General features: G+C 42.6%; 1 protein-coding gene across 1 annotated transcript in view; it reads right to left on the bottom strand.

The window, feature by feature from the left end:
* COMP (cartilage oligomeric matrix protein) overlaps positions 1 to 22376 on the bottom strand; it is a 31204-nt gene extending 8828 nt beyond the window's left edge. The window contains exons 1-24 of the mRNA XM_003213294.5: positions 22331 to 22376; positions 18965 to 19085; positions 18653 to 18700; positions 17243 to 17286; positions 17018 to 17153; positions 15791 to 15909; positions 14445 to 14693; positions 12383 to 12468; positions 9965 to 10016; positions 8059 to 8231; positions 6662 to 6799; positions 5790 to 5867; positions 5486 to 5644; positions 4804 to 4908; positions 4508 to 4615; positions 4229 to 4388; positions 2912 to 3030; positions 2605 to 2657; positions 1981 to 2174; positions 1379 to 1557; positions 1123 to 1171; positions 688 to 884; positions 381 to 553; positions 76 to 215 (exon numbers count right to left, since the gene is read on the bottom strand). Coding sequence (XP_003213342.3) covers positions 76 to 215; positions 381 to 553; positions 688 to 884; positions 1123 to 1171; positions 1379 to 1557; positions 1981 to 2174; positions 2605 to 2657; positions 2912 to 3030; positions 4229 to 4388; positions 4508 to 4615; positions 4804 to 4908; positions 5486 to 5644; positions 5790 to 5867; positions 6662 to 6799; positions 8059 to 8231; positions 9965 to 10016; positions 12383 to 12468; positions 14445 to 14520 — 2239 coding nt within the window. The 5' untranslated portion in view covers positions 14521 to 14693; positions 15791 to 15909; positions 17018 to 17153; ... (2 more) ...; positions 18965 to 19085; positions 22331 to 22376. The remainder of the gene's footprint in view (positions 1 to 75; positions 216 to 380; positions 554 to 687; positions 885 to 1122; positions 1172 to 1378; positions 1558 to 1980; positions 2175 to 2604; positions 2658 to 2911; positions 3031 to 4228; positions 4389 to 4507; positions 4616 to 4803; positions 4909 to 5485; positions 5645 to 5789; positions 5868 to 6661; positions 6800 to 8058; positions 8232 to 9964; positions 10017 to 12382; positions 12469 to 14444; positions 14694 to 15790; positions 15910 to 17017; positions 17154 to 17242; positions 17287 to 18652; positions 18701 to 18964; positions 19086 to 22330) is intronic.
* Positions 22377 to 23137: the final 761 nt, after the last annotated feature.

Below are 23137 nucleotides of genomic sequence, written 5' to 3'. Positions count from 1 at the left end.
CTATTCCAACCATAGATTAACTTGTTCAAGCAAAATGGCAACAACTTCTGTGTTTGACCTTCAAAATTAACTCACCATTGCAGCGGTAACGCAGGTTTGACCAAATGATGTTCTCTTGGGAGAAGCAGAAGACTCCCAGGCGCCCTCCTCGCATAGTTGTATCAAGGACAACTCCAGTGTCTGCTACAACCTCTGGGCCTTCATAGAAGCGAGCTCTAGAAGAGCACAAGCGCGTAGGACATGGAGACGAGATTGATGCGCTCACAGAAATGGTTCCCCAGTCACTCTCCCTCCTCTTTACCACAGAAGTGCACTGGAGATGCTTGCTTTCCGTGCTGATCTCCCGCTCAGCCATACAAAGGAAGCTGTGAACCCCTTACCTGATGTATCCAACCTGAGGCCGATGCTGCAGGAACCAGCGGTACGACGTCTTGTCCTTCCAGCCAGAGTTGCGAGGGTCCTTCCACAGCAGCTTGACTTGGTCTGTGGTGTCCCCAGTGTGCCAGAGAGAATTGCGCAGGTACTCACCTGGGCCTGTTTTGGACTTCACTGCCTAATGTGGAGAAGAGTGGTGAAATGTGTGGATGAAGAGCTGACCGACCACAGCTGCTGCCCCACCGTGTGCATCAAAGCAGCACAGCTAAGACCAAAATCCATTGCTGACTTCTTTTTCAATGCTTTCTTTACCTTCAGTTGAATACCAGGTTCTGCGACTGCTCGGAAGGGGTTTGCCTGCCAGTATGTCTGCTCCATCTGCTTCCACATGACCACATAAAAGCTGGAACTGTCCTGGTAGCCAAATATGAAGCCAGCATAATCATCATCTGTGGCAGTGTTGACATGGAACGTGCCCTCAAAGTCCACTCCATTGAATGCTGTGTAACCTGTAGTTGGTAGGAAAGCAAACACTCTGCATTCTGAGGTAAAACACCGATCATCCGTCTCTTCCCAGATTCAGATGGGGGTGGGAGACTTTACTAAGCTAAATCTGAAGACTCTGTTTACTACAAACAATATTTTCCAGGAGTAGATGGAATCATTATGCAGTCTCTGAAATAGTTTTAAAAGCTGCGCTGCGAAGCGCACAATGATTTTTTAATAGGACAAAAATAAGTGCCTCACCTACAGCCAAGCCAGGATCGCTGTTCATGGTTTGGACAATTTCCATGCCCTGTGAAAGATGAACGTTGTCTAATTAGTATCTCCAACCCTCTTGTTAAATGAGCAGAGAAGTACACCAGAGGTAAGCCTCTATCTATGACCAGGGCATTATTGAACAGTGGCATTAGGCCTGCAAGCTTTTAATGAAAACTGCATCCCATTTTGTACAGGTTTGCTACCACCGTACTTGCTGTCCCGTTCTGGAGCAGTGTCCTACCTGGTTAAGGACAATCCAGTTGGGGTCAATCTGTGCATCACCCTCAGGGTCCAACACAACCGTCTGGAAAGCCCTGAAGTCTGTTAGTGTCACTTCTGCGTTCTCTGGGCACACATCAATTCTGTCAATCACCATGTCTCTGTCAAAGTCATCTTCACAAAGATTTCCTACACCGTCACCTGAGAGAGACAACAGAATAAGCAAGCTTTCAATTTCCCCTACCCTTTGCACCTAAGTTTTACTCAGCTAGCTTTTGGCTAGCACAGCTTAAGGTAGACATGTCTACACAAGGATAAGAGATGTTCAGAGCATTGCTGCACTCTTCCTTTTTGTTGGTAGCAAAGAAACCCTGACGCTTTATCTCCTGCTTGTAGGAATGCTATGAGTAGAAGCAGCACCTCACACTGTAGGTACTTCTGGAAGAGAACTTTTCCCAAATATAATTTTGATGTCAGTGTTATTGGCGATTGGAAAATGATGTAGAACTGTCTCGAGTCAGTACTGAGGAGGTCTTCCTTCCTGCCCATCTGAAGGTCAAACTCCTACATATTAGCCACTAGGAATGGAGAACCCTGCAGCTGATCTGCATGCATTTCCCTTACCATCCGAATCTTCTTGGCCAGGGTTAGGGACAAGCCGACAGTTGTCAGGGCCTGGAGGTTTCTCATCTGGAATCCCATCATTGTCATCATCATCATCACATTCATCTCCTAGTCCATCATTGTCTGTGTCCACCTGGGAGCTGTTAGGCACTGATGGGCAGTTATCTCTTGTATCTTGGTGGCCATCGCCATCACTGGTGAAGAAAATGCATACAGGTAAAGAGCATCCACTTACTTTTTTTCCCCCCAGAAGCTTGCATGCCCTTTCTAGCAGCTGGGATCCTCTACAAGAACAGGGGTAGTTGGTGATTTTGGCCTTTTAATGTCTTGAGCTATTAGTTGCACAAACAGATAGATCAGAAATATCCCAGCTGTAGTCCACGAACAAATTTGTGGGGATAGCTAATGAAAAGCAAGCTGCTGTCAGCAAGCTTACAGCTGCTAGGCCTTGGGCTGTATTTCCAGGAGCAAGTTTTCTGAAGTTAGAAGAAAATTCCACTTCCTTTGTTTGAATAAAAAGACACAAATTAAGGCCTCTTGTCATGGTTACTGATGCATGCCTTCCATGCCTGTGTCCCCAGAATTCCATATAACCCAAGAATAATATTTGCAGTAAGGTCTCACCTGTCCTGGTTGGTGTCACAGACATCTCCCACGAGATCATGATCAGTATCTTTCTGGGAAAATAAAGCAAGAATCATTTAAACATAGGTCAATGGGAGAATTGGGCTTTAAAGGAGAAAGAAGAGAGGGGCAGGCATTGTCGTTCAGATTGGAAACGGAGCTCACAAGAGTGGGAGAGTTCCTACACATTGTTCTGATGAATTTGAGTATCTGTCTTTCCAAACCTACTTCAGGCAGACGATGTAAGCACTGTCTTGAGTGAGAGAGAGAAAGCTGTAACACTGCAAAAGTGGAAGTGCTTCCTTACCTGGTCTGGGTTACTGACTGTTGGGCAGCTGTCGCAGATATCTCCTACTCCATCACCATCACTGTCTTTTTGATCAGGGTTAGGAACTCTTACACAGTTGTCCGTTGGATTTCGGATTCCTGTAAAACATGCAGAGAACCCATTAAGCCAGTAGGGCTTTTCAGTATATGCAGCAAGATCTCTTTTGGATGTAAGAGATGACAGATGTTGAGGACAGTTGAATCTGTGCAATAAGGCAACGGTTTTGATTTGACGGAGGAAGGACAACATCATCAGCAACTGATCTGAAAACATACTTCAGACTGTATCCTCACAGATACTAAGCATGCTACTGTCCATACATGAACCTGAGAGGAAATGTCCCTAACTGCATTCCTTAGGAAGAGCTGAAGAACTGAGGAGTGTGACTCCAACCTGGAGCCATACCTGTGCAGGAATGAGCGGCCAAGAGGATGACGATGAAGCTGTCTGCGGTTCCCTAAACTATGACAGATTCTTTTTTCTCTAAACTAGACGTCTACATAATTAAAAAATAAGTCCAAGTTAACCTTGGCTATTTGACATGGAAGATTTAGACAGTGTCTTTTGAAGGCCTGAGACAGGAAAGGAACAATCTAATTGGTAAGCTGCATGACTTCACTTCCCACTTCTCTGCATTTACCTACTACACCAGCAAATCATGCCAGCAGGGAGCTACTTGGCAGGAAGTAGCAAGACCCAAACAGCACTAGATGCGCTGGAAATAATCTGTAAATAAATATGTATGTTTCAGGCCAGCAGCAATTGTGATTTTTGGCTTTTGAGAGCAGGCTTTGTGCAAATACAGCATCACTAGCTCACAGACTGTTTCTAAAGCCAGCCAGTGGTGGTGTTTTTTCTCCCAGAACGCAGCCCTGACACATACTGCACTGAGCCAGCAGCCTCTAACAACTTGGATAGCCCTACACTTCTTCACAAGTTGAAATCATAGCACAAAGTACTGTCCTTGTCCAGGCTGACATCAGTTGGTGTCGTACATCTTTCTGAAGCCTGAAACAAGTTTGACTTTAACTGCGTACAATAAAAGTGCTATGAAAAAATGTTAGCATCATCCTGAAGACAGAACTTTAACCCCTATGAGAACTGAACTCTGAAGGATACTGGCTTGACTGCTCATCTGGACATTTTAAAAACAGAAGTGTCCTTCATTCCAGCAGAAATAAGTTCTTCTCTTGCATAGCATAAGCCTCTGAGTGCTGGTACCTGTTATGAGGATCTATAGCTTCATGCTGACTAGCTGTCTTGTTCTTATATTGGCACAGCTGCAGCTGCTCTTACCATCTCCATCTATGTCATCGTCACACTCATCTCCTTTCCCATCACCATCAATGTCCCGCTGGTCATCGTTCTTCACTTGGCGACAGTTGTCACAGGCATCACCAAAGTTATCCTTGTCTGCATTGCGCTGGTCTGCATTGCGTGTGTACACACAGTTGTCCTGCAGGAGAGAGGGATTTGCTGAGGGCTCTCTGTATTCACATTAAAGCTGCAGGCAATTTGCTTTGCAGGACCTCTCAGTATATTTAGGTATGACAGAGTAAGTTGTAGAATTCAAACCTCGGCATTTAATATCCCATCTCCATCAGCATCATCATCACAGGCATCTCCAATTCCATCCCTGTCTGCATCCTCCTGGCCAGAGTTGGGGACAGTCATGCAGTTATCCTGAAAGGAAAGGAAGGATGAAGTGGCAGGGCACGTCATGGAACCTTTCTGAATTCTGCAGGCTGAGCAGGATTTCAGCAGCATCAAAGGCAGGGTGAGGCCTGCCCTCAAATAAGAATCACCCATTTCTGGCTCAGCATTCCCACCATGGAGTGTTTCTAACCAAATCTGTGAGAACTGCACCTTACCTTGCGGCACTTCTTGTCAGAGCAGCGCAGCTTTTCATCAGGGACTCCATCAATGTCTGTATCCTTCCCACAGATGTAGCCATTCCCTGCCCACCCCACAAGGCACTGGAAGAGAGCAGATAAACGAAACGAGGCTGCTGGTGAGTCCCCTCGTAGGGGTAACACCTTCAAAACTGAAGGCTTTGCATGAGAACCTGCAGGACACACTGCAAAGCCAGATACACAACGCTCCACGGGTGAAATGTCATCTGAAAGAGACCCTTCAGCTGAAAATGGCATTTTCAAGTAGTTCAAATACAAGCTCTCTGCTTGTTTCTAAGATCATAAGGACGGATGCATCAGCAGAACTTTGGATCAGGAGATTGAATGGTTTGTCTACTTTTTCAGCTGCGAGTAATGCTCCGAGACTTAAGATTTATAGTGCTTAAAACAATTAAAAACAAAACCAAAATAAAAACAGCAAGCAAACCCAAACTAACAGCGCAGAGAATCTGAGGTGTCAGGAGCAGTCCACTTCCCTGAGATCACCCAGAGATTGCCATAGCTCAGGTGTTAGCAGGGAGCAAGTCTGAGCCGACAAGGCATGCTCTCCAGGAGAGGGCAGTGGCAGACCCAGGAGAGCGAGCGCAGTGTAGGGGAAACGGCAGCGAACAGATCGCAGGGCAGGGGGTGGAGGCCTCACCGCACACGAGATGGACCCATCCCGCTCCACGATGCACTGTGCTTTCTCGTGGCATGGGCTGACTTCACCGTTAGGGCAGAGTCTCCCTGTCTGGCTCTTGCAGCCAGTGATTTGATCCCCAACAAAGCCAGGTTTACAAGCTCCACACTTGTAGGATCCCTGTAGGAAAAAGTAATAGGGAATTAACTATGAGTCTGGGCAAACCTTTCCTGTAACCTCTCCTCAGGAGCTGGATTGCCACAGTAAGAGAGGCCCCAGAACCCAGGGAAGGGGGATTTATGTGAGGCCTTTCATTAATACTTACCCGTGTGTTGATACAGATAGAATTTGGGACACAATTTCTGGCAGCACCTGTCTCACATTCATTGATGTCAGTGCAAACCTACCCAGGAAGAACAAAATAGGCATTAAGTTCACTCTTCAGCAGATATGATGTCAGGTTGCAGAATGAGGACATCACTAGATGCAGAAACAAAGCTCCCAACACACCTTACTGGCACTGAGAGCTCAAAGTTTTCCTTGAGACAAGACTGAGCCAAGTCCCAGAAACATTCCTGGCCCCAAGCAAGGTGTCCACCCTCTAGAGGGTCACCAGAGATTTTAGCCTGATGAAATAGCTTAGCTCTGAGCTGAGCTGTCAGCGTATCTGCTTACTGTAAAAGGATAGAAGAGAGTAAGTGGAGCAAGAAGGTCACAGACTGTGTCCTACGTCCAGCTAGCAGCTCTCTAAATAACACAAGCTGCAAGCCATTCTTGCTTTTGTCAATATATTCTTATATACCATGGTAAGACTAGGTGTTAGTTTTTCTTTGTTTTTTGAATTTTAATCTGTCTATACAAGGAGGAGCTGGGTACCAACTAGCTGCATCAACTCTTCCGTGTCCTGGTATGAGGGATTCCTCAGGCTGGATTCACAGCCTCAAATCTGCCATAGACATGGCATTCTGACCAGCATAAATTCAGCAGCATTCAGATCTAAGAGTGGAGTGCTTCGCTGCTGACGTGCTAGGACAACCCTGGCAGCTCTTTCCTGTCACTGCATCAGCCTTACCACCAATATGACAATTATCTGTAGTTCCCTCCAATTTCTCTGAGGGCTCCAAGACCCTTGAATTAATTACAGTAACAGAGGGGAAAGAGCCAGTGGTTTCTGAAGGAGGAGTTTCTGTGCCTTACCTGTTTGTTGGCCCTGGCATAAGCTAGGCCAACTCCTTCGACCATTTGCCCAGTGAAGCCAGGAGGGCACGGATCGCAGCGGAAGCCAGGAGCAGTGTTAATGCACTGGACCTTTGGGAAGCAGGGGTTTGCACTGCACTGTAAACAAGAAAAAAGTTGTACAGAACTGAGGCAGATCGCTCAGGGCCAGTTGTGAAGGCAGTTCCCAAAGCAGGCCTTGCTGGGTAAGATCCAGCTATTGTGCTTTTATTTCCTAAGAACAAAACAAAAATGCATAGAAGTTGCTGGCTTTCCTTACAAGTGGAAAATGCAGCTTCCCAGCCTCAGTTGTTCATTTCTCAGTATGTGCAGACAAGTAAAACAAATAAAATTTCAAGACTAATTCTTTGTAGGTGACATCAATTGCCCAAGCAAAGCGCTGGCTTCACTTCACACTTTTCTTCCTGACAGTCTCTGAATCCAGAGAACTGGGTAATTTCTTAAACTGGCTTTGAAAAACAACAACAGTTGTTTGTTTACTACTCTGGGAAGCAATTATCCTTCCAAAGTTGATATTGCTGCTTGCTTTATTCCTCCAACACGTTATTATTTTCACTGAATTCTTATGCTCTGTGCTAGCAGATGCTTTCCATTAATACAGCACTTTCCACATTTTGGTGGCTAACAGATTATCATCAGCTTCAAAAATGTCTCATGAACCTTTTTAGCTTCAGCAGGTCTTTAAACTGCTATAAATGCCATAGAGGTGGTATGGCTTTGTAAGACGTTTACAGTTACCTGCTGGACTAATAGTGGAGAATAAGACTACAACTTGGGAACCACAGAACTAAGGAATCATCTGGACACAGAAAATTAATGGCTGAGTAAAGCTTTGAATACAGACAAAATAAACATGATTAAATACCACACTTAATATAAAAGAAGAAAAAAGTGAAACAGTATCTGCCTGGCAAGGCTTAATTTCAAGGCAGAAATGAAGCAATACACGTGGTGTGCTAAGATTTACTGTATAAAGGAGTATTTGGATAGCATTTGATTCTGTTCCACACATAATAAATCTTATCTCTAACAACTCATCAGCCACTAGCTCAAAAGATTTTAAGGCCAAAGGGGATTTTTTTAGTATTCCAAAATCACCTTTCCGCAACCAAAAGATTTATTTTATTTGAGTCTGTCTTTTTTTAGAAAATAAATGCCTTGCTGTACTGGATATAAAATCAACGTGGACTGAGGCAGGGTGAGGAACAGGCTTTGTTCCACTGAAATGATGTTTCTGTCGAACTTCAGCTCCTAGGGGAATTGCAAGACTTTTCTTTACAGCCACAAGATGAACTCGCAGCACTTCAAGGAAAGCGAGACCATTTTGTAACTGCCAGCCCATCCTCCTTGTCTCTTACCTCATTGATATCTGTGCACTGGGACCCATTCCCTGAATAGCCTGGGGGACAGGGTCCGCAGCGGAAGCCAGTGCTGGTCTCAGTGCAGGCCACTCCAGGGAAGCAGGGGTTTGGGACACATCTGTTAAACTGTGTCACAGTGATGACGGGGCCTGTTGCTTCAGTGTGTATGCCTAGAGGACAAAAGGAAGACGAAGGAAGGAGTTATCTTTGCCAGGCCCTATCCAAAGCTGGTCCCGTTGTCTCAGGAGATTTCAGTGTGTCTCATCCACAGGACATTTCCTTGTAGCTTCTTAAGAGTTAAGCAGCTGTAGCTCTGCTTTGCAAACAGAGAAAAGGGAAGCCAGAAGCAGCAGCTGGACTGATCTCTGAGTCAGAACAGACCAAAATAAATTAATTAATCCCGAAATCTTCCCTTCTATCCCAAAACTCCTGTCGTGCTGCCCTCCTTTTCGTGTAATGCCTTTGCTTTTGGAGTTCCACAGAGAACAGTTCTCTCCCTGGTTCCTCTACATCTACATCCCACTGGAAGCACAGACCCAGACACCTGGCTAAAGCACAACCCACACAGCACAGGCTGAAGTCTGGGAAGTGCTGCAGAGGGCTGGAAGCCAAAACTTCACTGAAGGCTAACTCAGGACTGTGAATAAACTTTCTAGAAGCTGGAGTTGTCACTAATCTCCCACATCACTGCCCTAGGGGACTTTTTCCTTCTGCTTTCTCTAGCTTAATAGCCTGATTTTAAAAATCCGAAACAAACAAACAAAAAAACCAACATTCTATATTAGCACCAATAAAATCTTCACTAAAACAGAGGCTTTCTCTCTTAATGCTTCTCTTTCTGAGAAATAATAAGAGAAGCACATATAAGTGCTGTGAGCCACATCGTTCAATGCATGATGAAAAGCAGCTCCAATTCTACAGCAAGAAGAACAGGGAAGAACACACAGCACAAAACCAAGTGGGGAAGTCAGAGATCAAGTAACAGAGAGAAAGTTCAAGACAGTTTTATGAGTGAGTTACTAAAACAATTGGTGTGGATGAATACATTTCTGCACTACAGGTCCCAGAAGCTTTGGCTAATCTCTTTTCCAGCAAAAGTACAATCTCTCCAAATGCAGAAACAGTTATTGCTCCGCCCTTCAAATGTACTGGCAAATAACAGAGCACCTCCACGAACCATGCTTTCTGAAGGCCAGACAGATTGGAAGTAAGTTCCAGTCCAGAAAAACCATTTAGTGAGGAGCAGAGGGCAAGATGTACATGGGAGGATTTATGACCCTGCTTCCTGAATCCTCTGTGAACACCCTTTTTGCTTGGAAGGTGACAACATTAGATGGAACGAGTAGCAGAGCAGTGCCTCTTGGGGGTGATGTTCTCTTCCATTCTCAGCTCAAGAGTAGCCAACTGCATCCCACAGGACAGCCGGTGTGCATTCCCAGGCAATCCTAACATAGGCCCTGGGCTGGGTTATTAAGAAATGTGGTTGGGCAGCTTTCTGCACTAGAACACAGCTACCCTGAGAAGCACAGCATTGCATGTCACAGAACTGTTAACAAAGTTTATTTTAGAAACTGTGGACGTGAGCAAGCGCAGAAGATTTGCTGGAAAGATACGAGATTTTTCATGCTACTTCTGCACTCATGCTCAGCAAAGGGGTAATAACTTCCACTGCCACCGAACCATGAGAACAGCATGGATCACTGGTCCGTGTGTGCAGAATGCCCTGGAGGAAAAAAAAGCATCACTAACACCAAGTATTACTCTCTGACACTCGGGTAGCTGTGAAACAAGCTAATTCCTTAGGGCAGATGGTCACATATGGCGTTTTAGTACTTGTTTGGACACAAAGGTATGAAGCACATGGAGGAAGCAGCTGAATATAGGGCTCAACTCAGTAACTCACCACAGGCATCACACTCCATGACTGTGTTCTTCAGGAATGTTATCTCCTTAATCTAGAAGAAAACAAGAATCACCACTTGGCCAAAGGCTGAGTTTTGCTGCCACGCAAGCTAATGGTCCCACTGTCAGAAAACAGGGTGTCTGACAGTGCACAGCTGCTTACAAACAAATCAATTCTTACCCCTAAGTCTATGTTGTAGACACTGTGGAAGCTGAGGTGGCTTGTTCTCCTTACTGGAGTATTCCTACAGGCTAACTAGATAATACTATTTTATTACGAAACACACAAAGAAGTGCCATGGACAAAAAGGAATCTACTTTACTTGTGTCTTCTTCTCTAGAAGATGCTGAATTACCAGTTGTAGAGAGGTCTGCATTATTTAGGATTAGAGGGAATGTTCTCAAGTTGCGCCAGGGGAGATTCACGTTGGATGTTAGGAAAAATTTCTTCTCTAAAAGAGTGGTCTGGGATGGGCTGCTCAAGGGACTGGTTGAGTCATCATCTCTGGAAGTGTTCGGGAAACATTTAGATGTGGTACTGAGGGCCACATTATAATGGGGAAATATTGGTGGTAGATAGACAGTTGGACTGGATGACCTTGGAGGTCTTTTCCAACCTTAGTGATTCTATGACTCTGTGATCTGCAGCTCAGACACTGTATAGACAAAGTCAGGAAAAGGATCTCCTGTGTGCCACTTCTGCAAAAACACAGGTCACCTCTGACCTCATTTATACCATTTTTTGGCCCTAATGCCCTCGCCATAGAGACATTTTGAACCTACTCACAAACGTTCCTTATTCCAGACTTCATCTGTTCTCCTCTAGCCTCCTATTCCTTCAAGCTTTCTTCAACAAAGAGATAATCTGTCGCATTGGCAGTGAAAAGATGCTGTTGGAATTTGGGACAGGCAAAAATAAGCAAAAATGTTCATGACTGTAGCATCTTAGACAGAAACCCTAGCAGGCTTCTTTCCTGAAAAAGCCTTATTGGCTTTTGACAGCCGGTGCTCAGGCACGGTGTGTGACCAGCCTTACATGCCCTATGGACTTCGTGTTTCCACTATTAAAGACGTTTCACTTTGTACTTGGATAAAATCATCTGCTCATGTCTCTCTGCCAGCTTCCACATAGAGCAGCAAGATTTCATTCTATGTTAGACTCTCTCTTTCCTCCAACGTGGTCAGGGTGATGTATTTTGAACAGTTAATGCAGAAGTATGCCTAACCCAAATCCCCTGAATATGTCCCATTAGGAGTGGGTGACAGAACGCAGAGATGTTGGAGAGCTGCTAATGAATATCAGAGCTTCCTTTGTGCTGAGAATTCTTCAGCCTTTGGCTCAGGAGACGAGACCTGGGCTTTTATTACTACGTCTTTTGCTGTCCTGACTGCCAACATCTCTAGATGATGAATCAAGAAAAAGTAAGTTTTAGAAAATCTTTGCACAAATTAAGACTTTATGAACTGCCTCCTGGCTTTCCAGTGACATGTGTCAGTTTGTCTCCTCAGGAAGAGTTTTCTTGAAAGTGCTATTTAAAAAAAGCCCATGGATTTAAAAAAAAAAAAAGTAGGTGGCAAGAGTGAGAGAAAGAACAAATAGAAAATCTATATGGAGTGTAAGCACTAAGCTGGAAGGGAACACTGGAAATCATTGCTCCAGGCTGCCAGGAACCATGTCTGACCTGATTCCTAGTAAACACTGGGTATTTATGCAGAAGCCTGAAATTTGAGAGTAACTCAATGCAACAGATGTTTTTGCAGATTACAGGCCGCCCAGTTTGCACTGGCACACAGATCTGTCTGCCATTCCAATTAGCTGGCAGGCCAAAGCTGCTGCCCTCAGCTCCCAGAATGGATAAAGGGAGAACGGAACCTTTTTCTATACCTAAAAGAGTTGACCAGACAAACCACCATCTCCTCGTTAAAATGGGAAGGGATCTGAGCACCCAAGAAGTTCCAAATTCCCTAAGAAAATACCAGAGCCAGAAAGGCTTAGGATTAAAACAACAAGAGGAAAGTGAATACAGGGCTTGTTTAGACTCCATATGATTTTCCTTTCCAGGACCCTAATGGACAGATGAAAGGTCTTTTCCACCTTCCAAGTTATTGATTTCAAGTGCCCACAAAACCAGGAAAAACTGACTTGTTTTTCCAGTTAAATACACATCTACTGTGTCTCTCTCTCTCTCTTTTTTTTTTTTAAGAGTTCATTCTCTGTGTACACTGCTTTTCAGCAGACATAGTTCCAAGCAGTAGAATCAGATGAATCTACTTTTTCTCAGAACAACAGACCTAACTGTGAGACCACCTCTTGACCCTGGTGTTCAGGGCAATAATTCTATCACCCAACACAGGCCTCCTCGTCCCAGAACTCAGCATTAAGGCAGAAGACTCAGTGACTGATCCCTTTCTCACCTACCTGCTGTTTCAACAAGTCTCGAACTTCCATTAACACACGGTTCGTTTCTCTCATCTCTTCCAGCATTTCAGGCCCAACTTCAATTCCTACCAAGACACAGTGGTTGGGAAAAACAAGAAAAACACAGAAGAGCTATTAGCAGTACAAATCAACCGATATCATTAACTTCTATTTAATATTAAAGACACAGAACCCTCCACACCAGTTTCTCCCAGTTCCTAACTGGAAGCTTGCTTGGAAGTAATAAAGACTTGCACACAGGCAAGGATTTGCTCTTGGCAGTGATAATCAGCCAAGCTTGTCACTCAGGTAACAGCTACCTCTCAGCAAACAAATTGTCCTGGCAGCCAGTTGTGGTAGCTGTTAATCTGGCATAGTCTGAGCAGTTCACACGTTGGAAGCCTTTGCTGCCAAAAGAAGCAAATTAATAATTCAGTGCTGTGAAAGTTACTCTGAAAGGCACAGGTAAATCAAAGCTCTTTGCTGAGTCTATCCCAAATGTGCTGCCAAGCACCGAATGTGGAAAACTAGCACCTCAGCTGTTACATAGCCTGTTCTCGAGGTTCAGACTTCTTGCTGCACAGAGCTGGGTTCATTTTGGGTAGTTTCAGATTGCTTTGCAGTGGCTTTGGGACACAAAAGGTACATCTGCATCCATGCATGAGTTTTCCTTCTCAGGTAGTAGATTGTAGACTTGCCTCATCTACTGAGCATGCTAAACATCTAGACTATGCTCTTCATCTTAGCTCTGAAAGAATGAATGGAAGTTGCTTACTGTTTCTAAAAATATATATGAAAATATGAATAATTTAAAAACAACTGGACAGAAAGTTCAACTCTGGCATTCTCCTGACTGCCGTGAGAAAGTACAGCCTTGTTTCTCAAAGCTTTCCTAGATTAATTAATCTATTAACAGACGTCACACCTTGCCTACAGTGTAAGCAAATCTTTATGAAGACTGGAATAGCAGTGTCTTCTATTAAACAAGGCAAGCAAGCAGGGGAAAATTAGCTGGAGTTGAGGGTCTGCTTCTTCCAAGCATGAAGAATGTGCCAGCACCAGAGGCAGCGTGTCAGCCCATGCTGCTGAGGACAACTCAGGTGATAAATGAGCCTGAAAGCCTCGTGGGTTTCCCTGCACAGAACCAAGAGGACTTGATGAATATTTGTACCTTCTCCAGTACTTTTTGGTTTGGGAACTAAGTTGAAAGCACTGCAAATTCTAAGATAGAGTGAATGAAAATGACATTTCTTATTTTACTGAAAACAAGGAGCTTGCACATAATTTGAACTTCAAAAAGGAGTTTTGAATAAGCTCTATATCAAGACTTCAGACAGCCTTGTTATTTTTGTTATGGAAGAATTTTCCATTCCTAATAGCAAGATATATCTCAAAATAAGTGTTTTTTTGATGTGTTTTAAGTTTCAAATTCACAATTATGAGTCAACCACTCAGGAGCAATTCCCAAACTAAATCTATGCACTTGCAGACATTTCTGTTACCACGCATCTTTCTCTATGGGCTCATTCTCTTTCCACCAGCACGCATTTGATTCTCCTGGTACAGTTCTTGAGGCTGAACGTCCCCTAACAGGCTGTTCAGAGAAGTGGAACTTCTGTAATGAATTAGGCTGAACTAAGCATGGCTAAGTTCCTAGAAGTTAGGGCTACTCTAAGCTCTAGATGCACAAGCAGAAAGGATGTCCTGCTACAGGACATCCTGCATGAACTATTTTCCTAATCACATGCAAAATGCAGATTAATATAAATTGTCTCTTGTAGGTCATGACAGTACACAACACTGCCATTTGCCCCAAGATAAATGCTTTTCTTAAAAATACATCACTAATCAGGCAGGAAAAAGGAGGAAAATCTAAAACTGGACATTTACAGTTTGGCTTCAAGTTTCATACAAGACTACGAAATCCCTGAACACTGCTTTCAGGCTCCAGCAGATGCAGCTGAAATGTTGCCTTCTTGCTCATTCCCTGCTGCAAAACAGAATATTGAGAGCAGTCTAGAAAATAGAGTCCAGAAAATATACCGAAAATGAGAATTCTTACCTGCTCTTCTCTGCTGACATGATGAAAAAGGACAAGAGAGGCAGAGGAGAAAAACAAAGGCTAGAGCTGAAATCATCTTTGAATCTCCACGCAGTGTGGATGTATGAGCTTCTCTTGCAACTACTTTTTAACCTGCAGGTTTGCCTCTGCTCCCCATTAGTATCTGTGGTTTCCTATTTATGAAGTTGCATTCCTTCCTCTGAAGTTCTTATTCTCTGATGCTGGACGACGGGTGGACGTCATTTCTGGCTGCCAGTCCACAGAGAACGTTACAAAAGTAAACAATATGAGAAACTCATCAGGAGAGTAGTTTAATTTTTTTTTTTTTTAGATCGGCTTGCACCAAAATAGGTCAGAAAATTCCAGAATTAAATGGATTTTTTTTGGATCAAGGTTTTTATTTCTTCTTCACGGACACAGGACAGACGGATGATTCATATCCCTATCCCTCACAGACTTTCCTTCTAAAACTACTCACAAGATCACAAAAGCTATGAGACATCTGGACCCCAGTGGAGTTTCAGAACAGGCTCTCAGAACACCCCAAGGCAGTTTTACCACTCACGCTTGAGGTAGAGTTATTGAGTCATCTTCCAAAGAGGGGCTATCACACCATTTTCAGTAAGGGATCTGGCGAACGGACCGGTCCTTAGAGGCTGACATTCTCATCCCCCCCCTACCCAGGCTTGTCTAAGAGAAGGATGCAGTGCAGAGGTGACGGCATGAAAGGAAGGGAGACTGTGCTGCTTCTTGTCTGTGAAAGAAGGAGTCTCAGTCCAGCAGTTTCCCTCAGTCAGTCTAAATCCAGCACTTTCCACCAGAAGACACAGAGCAGATTGAGAAATCCATCCAGGGCAGCCAAAGAAAATTCGCCCCCCAAAAATCTTAAAGCTATTACATGAAGGGAACTGCAAGTTAAACCATGGCCTGTCAAAAAGGTGAGCCTGTAGAGCAGTGAAATTCTTGATCACACATTCTCACTGTTTGATTATGAAATCTATTAGTATGCTGATCATCCAAAATCCTCGGGGACACCACAGACAGGAAAGCCCCAGAGAACAGTAGGTCAGTCTTTAAAGTGTTATAGAAGCAGAATATTTGGATATTGACAGAAGGTTTTTGGCTTCAGACCTCCCATATTCAGGAAGAATTTCCCATCCCTGTGGCTATGCACAATTCTTGAAGGTAACTGTGTAGTCCTGTAGGCACTACTGAGCATGTGTGTTCAGCACAGTATGCAGACAAGTGTTCATTTTATATTACAGGAATGCTGCAGCAAGCAGATTTTACATTTTCTCACAGCAAGTAAATTTCTACTAAACATTAAGTTAGTTTGCCTACATTACCTAAGTGGCATTTCCATGATTCTGCTTGTCTGGAACATTTCACCTCATGTTATGTACAGCAAATGACTTTTTGTTCTGAACCCAAAGATCAAATCAACCACGTAGGTTTATTTCTTGTGCTAAGAAGAAAAAAAAAAAAAAGGGAACCATTTAATACGAGCACATAAAATATGAATACATTTTCTGCTATCCAAGTGGAGTATTACCTGATGGTATCAAGACATAGAACCAAACAAACCTACATTCAAAAAGCCTTAAACTCAGACACCTAATAAAAATGCTGCTTGAAAGCCCATTATCTAAATAACTGGATACTTCTATGTTTCTAAGCCTTCAGAGGCCAAAAAAAGGAAACCATTTTTTCAGCAGAGGTGGTGAGCTGCCTAGAAACAACCATTTTTGAGGCCATGTGCAGCTAGCTTGTAAAACAACGTGACCCCCAGCCAGCAAGGGAGCAGTGCTTGTGTCCAGAAAGAGCTGCGTCAAGAGGAGACGTGATTCTCCTGCACAGAGCTCAGCCTTTTTCTGAACACTTTCAGCTGCTCAGAATCACAAACCCTGTTGCAATACTATAAATTGGTGACCACGTTATGTGTAAAATTCACAAATTTTTAAGTTATGCCCATTATTCAGCATTCAAACTAACTCACAGTCAGCACGCAGAGAAGTTAGGCTATTTTCTTTGATTTTACTATGGACTGAAGAAATTCAAATAACTGGCAGAAAAAGAAGAAGGCTCCCAAACCCTTCAAGTCACTGTGAAGGATGAATGGTAAACAGAGAATCTCACTCTTTCAAATACATTGTATGGACAAGTTGCAAGTCAAAGGATTTAAAACATTAAGGGCTACCAGCAGAGACACTGGCTGTCTTCATAGGGAGGCAAAAGAGAACTTAGGTGACATGGACAATCTGCAAGCTCATCACCATCTGTTTTCCCTTCCAAAAGTCACTTATGATTAATTTATTAGTGGAGGCTGCAGATTAAACTGAACACATGAAGCATGTTACCTCTACATCTCCCTGCTGATGGGTTACAGCACAAGACAGAAACTGTTTGTACTTAGAAGCTGCAAGTCCTCAAACTCAGTGATGTCAGGAATATTCACTGCTGAGAAATGACATCAGTTTTCCTCAGCAACACTCAGTGTGGGACAGTATGGTGACAAAATAGTGCTTATTGATCACTTACTCTAAGTGAACTGAACCAAGGCATATTATACTTACACTACGCTAATGATAACTGATGTCTTCTGCGTATGAAGGCAGCCATCAGTGTATCTTTACGTCCTAGAAACCTGAAGTCACTTCTCTTTATTCTGCAGCAGATTCTGGGATCTTTTCATTGCTGGTGGTAAAATAACTGCACAGAGAAAAATGCAGCTCGTTTTCTTCACAGCTTTCTGAAGTTGACCAAGACATGGTGTCTCCACAAAATGAGGTCATTCCTACCCTTATTTTCCTTGGACTCATTCTTCATCTTTCTATATTCGGATCTAAGGGCCAGAAATGCCATAAATCATTCCTGTAATGCTGCTTAAACACACAATAGTAGGTCAGAAAGTGTTCAGTCATGACGTGATTAATTCTGGGTACCCGCTCCTGTTTAAAAAGGGCAAGTTGAAGAGTGGATGATATACTTGAACTTCTTATTGTTATCTGATGGGGAAACATCTTCCAGACTTGTCAATAACGTGATTTTTTTTTTTTTTTTTTTTTTGCAAAAAGTATTACTGATAGAAATAAATCAATAAAACTGAGCAGTAGATAGTGTTTATTTGGGCTTCGACATAACAGTATTTTTGCACTCTGTGCAGTGCCAGGTTAGTTACACCTTTTTCCCCTGACTGGAGTTGACATCACAAATGAAACTAGCACACAAACAAACAACAAAAAGAAAAACTCATGCTAGTTAAAAGTTTAAATATTTTCCATCTCTGTGTTTTTAACTAATGTTTGCCAGGCGAAGAACAAAAGTCAGAAGGAAAAAGTTATTTTTCAGTCTTAAGGTCAAGTTCTAAAAATAAGTGAAAAACACCTCCAGTCTCCAAAATAGTATGCTAAGTGTTTTACAGTGGTTCTTATATATTTATGGCCATAAGAAACAAAATTATTCTAGAAGATAACCAGTAAGGATTTTAAAATAATATTTTCCACTTTCTCTCTGTAATGGGATCAATAGTACCTGTGGCATTCTTGAGCCAGATCTCTCTGCCCTGTTCTTAAATGCCTCCAATGATGGAAGCTCCACAACCAGCTCAGGAAACCTTCCAATGCCTCATATTCCCACTGCTAGAAAATGTTTCCAAGGGATGCTCTTTAGGCCCACTGTTTTTCTTGCTGTGCACACACAGAGCAGATCAGTACGTTCTTTAAAGGAGCATTATATATTAGAAGACGTGCATTTCAATTCAGTAGTTTTACATGAGCCTGGTGGTGTAGCTAGGTTTCCAGCTTTCATACATCTACTACAGAAAGGTGGAGATAAAAAGATGGTCGTAGACATTGCAGACTGTCAACTGTTAGGTCTAAGTCTTGAAGTCTGAACTAAATCAGCCATAATTTTTATTAAATGCCACCATGAATAAAACTGTCAATGTCATGGAAGATACATTCTCTGTTCTGGTGTACCATGAGATTACAAATGAAGTTGAACCAAGCTGACACATTCACTCAGTGCTCATTTCTATTTCACTCATGCGTAGATCAGTAATAAGCCCAGTACATTAGAACTTCTCAGCATCTACTTATTTTGAATGCCGTGGATGAACATTTGCAAATTGTGAAGACAGACATTGTGGAAAGGACTGGACAGTGAAGTTTGATGCCCAGCAGTGAGCAGAATCATTAGTCTTGTCCTACCTTTCTGCTGAGCGTTTCCAGCCAAAACAAACTTCTATCTTCAGAAATCTGCAAAACATGATTTTACAGCTTGATTACGTACACTTATTTCATCTGTTGCTAAAACACAATCTCAACAAACAGGATTCTTAAATGATTTATGTTTAGAACTATTTGTGGCCCCAAGGTAACAAAGTTTAGATAGGAACTAAGTAATGTAAATAAAAACACCAGTGATTTAGGAAAAGCATATTCACTATTTGACATCAAAATTTACAGTGAAGCAAATATTGTAAGAAAACTCCATCAGTCAGTATGGAATAACAGCCTCACCTCCTCTCCATATGCTTCATTCAGTGCAAGATGCAATAATCCATTCAAGGTCATGCTCTGTGACTTGCTTGAAGAGTTACAGCTTGCTGAAATCTGGTTTATGTCTCTTAACTTCAAGTCTCTAAGGGAAGCAAGATACTGAAGGTCACCAAAGACCTTTTAGAAGTACTTTTAATGTTTCTTTCAATTAATCAATGGCAAACTGCAATGACAGAGAACCAAGCCTGCAAAAATATAATAAATGGACGTGGCTCCATTGTGCACTACGTTAACTTTATCATTAATTCTCCTCGTTTTCTACTCTACTAATGGAATTTGACTAATATCAGTAAAGCCATTTAGATGAACTGAAAACAGTTACACAATCTACTGTGGCTATAAGCAGAATGACATAACACTGGCCACAACTGCAGCATCAAATCAATTAGAACCCTGTGACAGGGGAGTCCCCTGAGAGGAAGCCACTGCATTACAGTACAGAAAATGAGGCCATCCTTGAAGGAAAATCAGAGCTCAGAAGGGTCAACTTTCCTGCTTATTCCTGCAACACTATTAGGAATTTGATTATCCTTTCTGCGTCTGAAAATCTGACTTCTAAGGGGACATCAGTTTTTCCCTGAACAATTTCGTAAGAGTTTTAGAATGTGAGAAAACACCAACAACTTTAAGATAGGGTATAGAAATAGCTGAAAATGGTTTATGAAAAAAAGCTGCAAAGAGGACTTCCAACGTCTGAGGGAGGACTCCCACATAAAAGGCAGATGATCTGAAAACACATTCCAACTCTTTGTTTTTATCCTTAACTCTTAGCCCTCAACCAACACCAATGACAGAACCAGCATGACCAGACTTGGGGTTTTCCTCTATTTTTGCTCTTAAATAGCCAACACAACAAATGCTTCCGTCTTCATTGCCACAATATTCTTCTGAGGAAGACTGTTGCATAACTTGGTTACTGGTAGCTCCATCTGAAGACTCATCAGAAACAATAGGAGACAAGGCCAGTGACAGGACTGGTGAAAAATCTATAAGGTAGGTCTGAGGTCAATGTGAAGAAAGGCTGAAATACAAGATCTTGAATCCAAAACCACCCTGAGCGTTGTTCTTCATTGGAAACGTGGTCCAGAACTTTGTCATCTGTAGACAGATCATAGCACCATCAGATATTCTCCACTCCTGGGTCTCACACTGATAATCCCCTTCCAAAATACGTCAGATGTGGTGTCATCATAGCTCTGTCTGAAAAGAACGAAACACCTGGAACTAAAACTCTCTTTACAAAACTGAGGGCAGGAGGCCAAGCAAAGTGCTTTTGTAAGCCCACAGATTTCATATTGGCCCTCATCTGGCTTCGTTAAGCCTCTCATTTAAGCCTGCCAGAGACAAACTGACAAATCAGAAGGGCAAAGGACTGAAAAGTAGTGGCATGATTGAGAAGAGCTGTGTCCCATCTTTCCCTTCTCAAGCAACTCACTGTAACGAGGCTTGCAGATGGGGGTGTAAATTGCTGCCAGAGCTCCTTCTCCTCACCACCACCCTGCTCAAAACTATTCCCTAGCATATGTTGTAATCATGCACCCAGGAGGGTTGTTAAAACCTTACAGGAAACATCTCACATTTTTTCCTTTACTATTCATGCCATTTTCTATTATAGACAATAAAGACTTCTAACACTGGATTAAGCTCATTTGCAACAATGAGCTACTATTGCTCCAAGAGCCAGTGGGAGCTCAGACTCATTGAGGGAACTGGGAATAATTAACTGAATTGTACTGGAAAAAAAAAAAAAAGAAAAAGAAGACTGAAGGCTGTTTTGACCAAGGGAGATGCAAACTGATGCGATGGTTAAGCCATCATGTCTTGCTGGAAATTATTGTTGGGAGTTTCATTAATGCTTGGAGTATGCAGTTCTTGCAGTAAAACTGTTTTGGCCACTGTCTCCCTTTTTTGGTTTTCTCTACTAAAAGACACCTCCCAGAGTCATAATGACAATAACACAGTTTTCCTGATTGCTTTCACTCGTTGCTCAGCATGCACTCAGTCACTTCCAAAAACTCTCAGGGATGGCAAACCTTAAAAACAAAAGCTCTTGTAAGCAGGCTGGTTTTTCCTTTCCCCTAAATGATGTATATAATCCATCTCCCTAGTAAAATCTTCCTACTGTATAATCCAGGGGTCTTCAGCAATAGTATAAACAGGAATTGTCTCATTACTGAGGGGACTGGAAGTGCTCAGGGCTCTGAGATCACACATGTAGGTGGGCAGACAGCACGTAGACTTTTTAATAGCCCGGAGACCTGTCCTAGGGAGCAATGACTTGCTTTTGATCACCCTACCAAAACTTAATAATGTCTGGCATCGACCCCTTTACAGGCAGAATACTTAACATGAGGGGTGCTGGAACTCTTTGATACGATGCTAGAGCTGTCCACACGTGATTAGTTCAGTAGCTACGCATAAATGCACATACTGTGTATGAATAATGCTATTTCTGTATCATATACACAAATATCACATAGATGGGGATTTGCTGTCCTCAGATCACTGCCTCCTAGCCACAAGCTGGCACACACTGTCAGCACTTTGCCATGTAGCTTCAAAAAAAGATCAAGTTTCCATCGTGCCTTTCAGCAAGGCAGATCCCGAAGAACTTGACAACTTATTCATACCTAATACCACCAGAACATAGACACCTTTGGGACAGAGAGCACAGCCAAATATATAACAGAGTGCAGAACAGCAGGAAAAAAAAAAAAAAAAGAGAAACATTTGGCTTGGGACTCCAGAGAAAACCACGCTTTTCAGAGAGAGAGCCAAGGAATGGTTAGCATCCGCTCACAGGAGACAGAACTGTGCTTTCTGTGGTCTCATCCCAAAGATCCACAGAGAAAATTTGAACTTCACAGTTTATTCTGCCTCAGAAGTATGAAGTGGTAAGTTACCTTTTCCACCACGCTGGACCTACTAGCTGCAGACCACAAAGCTGTCCTTTCTGTGGACATCTCAGGGGAACATCAAAAACGTTTCCATGCCAGAAGTTATATTAAGCAAACCTGTTCAAGCCTCCTGGATACAGGCAGTAAAAAGTTGTAGCTTTTTACTAAGTGTTGATTTAAGATTAATGATAGCTCTCTTGACACTTCCACTTTCACTGACTGTAACAGGGGCCATTTTTTCTTCTCATTTGCTTATTTTCATATAACCTCTCCATAGTAATTAGCTCTACTATTTACATTAAACCCCTCTCCCCACCCCACCCCCCCCAAAAAAAAACAAGAACAAACCTCCCTCCACACACACAAATAACACCAAAGACCAGGATGATTTCCAGTGTGATTTAACAGCTGGAAATAAGCAGAAGCATACCAAGCAATCAGGTCTTTTCAGGACACCAGTGATTAAAAGACCACTGTTATGGCACCCTGAAAAAAAAGAAAAACTACAATCAGCTCTTGCAAGAAATATAAACTTTTTCAGCTGTGAAAATTAAGTTATATTGTACACAGAGGAAGAAAGAGTAGTCACAAAGGATTAATTGAATCACCCTTTCATCTTCACTGACTGTAGGGATGCTGAAAGCATCAGGTCAGAAGCCTGAGCATTGCTTCCTCCAAAGTCAATTCTTCAAAATAGCGGATGGTTCAGAGAAAGGGACAAAAGAAGCTGATCACGAAATGTAACACTCCTTGTCTCAGGAGGCTACACACTTCAGTTCAGTTCTAGTATGAATAGTTTAATGCTTGCACGCAGAAATCTGACCTTTTCTTACACAAGAGCAGTGTGGAAAAATAGCCTTTATGAATTACAGTGAAAAGTCTCCAGGTAGGCGTAAGTGCTTTCTTCAGTTGTCAAGGAATCAAGGTGAATGTGAGATCCGTGAAGGGCACGAAGAATAGAGAGATAAGAAGAACCAGCAGATTGTCAAGGCTGTACTCTAAAGTGGCTTCTTTATCCATATAGAAAAATGAGAATCTTTAATAAGAAAAAAATATATATGGTTATCATTATAGCAGAGCTTTAATTAAAAAAAAATACAATTCTATGATGGTGGTAAAGCAGAACATTGTATCTCAATCTTTTTTGCTTACACCTCACTTCAACTGCTTAAATAACTGTTAGATTTTTGAACAAACACGAATGAATCGTCTTCCTGGAAACTGCCTTTTATGCCCT

This window comes from Meleagris gallopavo, chromosome 30 (genome assembly GCF_905368555.1).
Source record: "Meleagris gallopavo chromosome 30, MGAL_WU_HG_1.1, whole genome shotgun sequence".
Taxonomy (NCBI): Eukaryota; Metazoa; Chordata; class Aves; order Galliformes; family Phasianidae; genus Meleagris; species Meleagris gallopavo.
The sequence above is the reverse complement of the archived record's forward strand: the minus strand, read 5'-3'. Positions and strand labels throughout refer to the sequence as shown.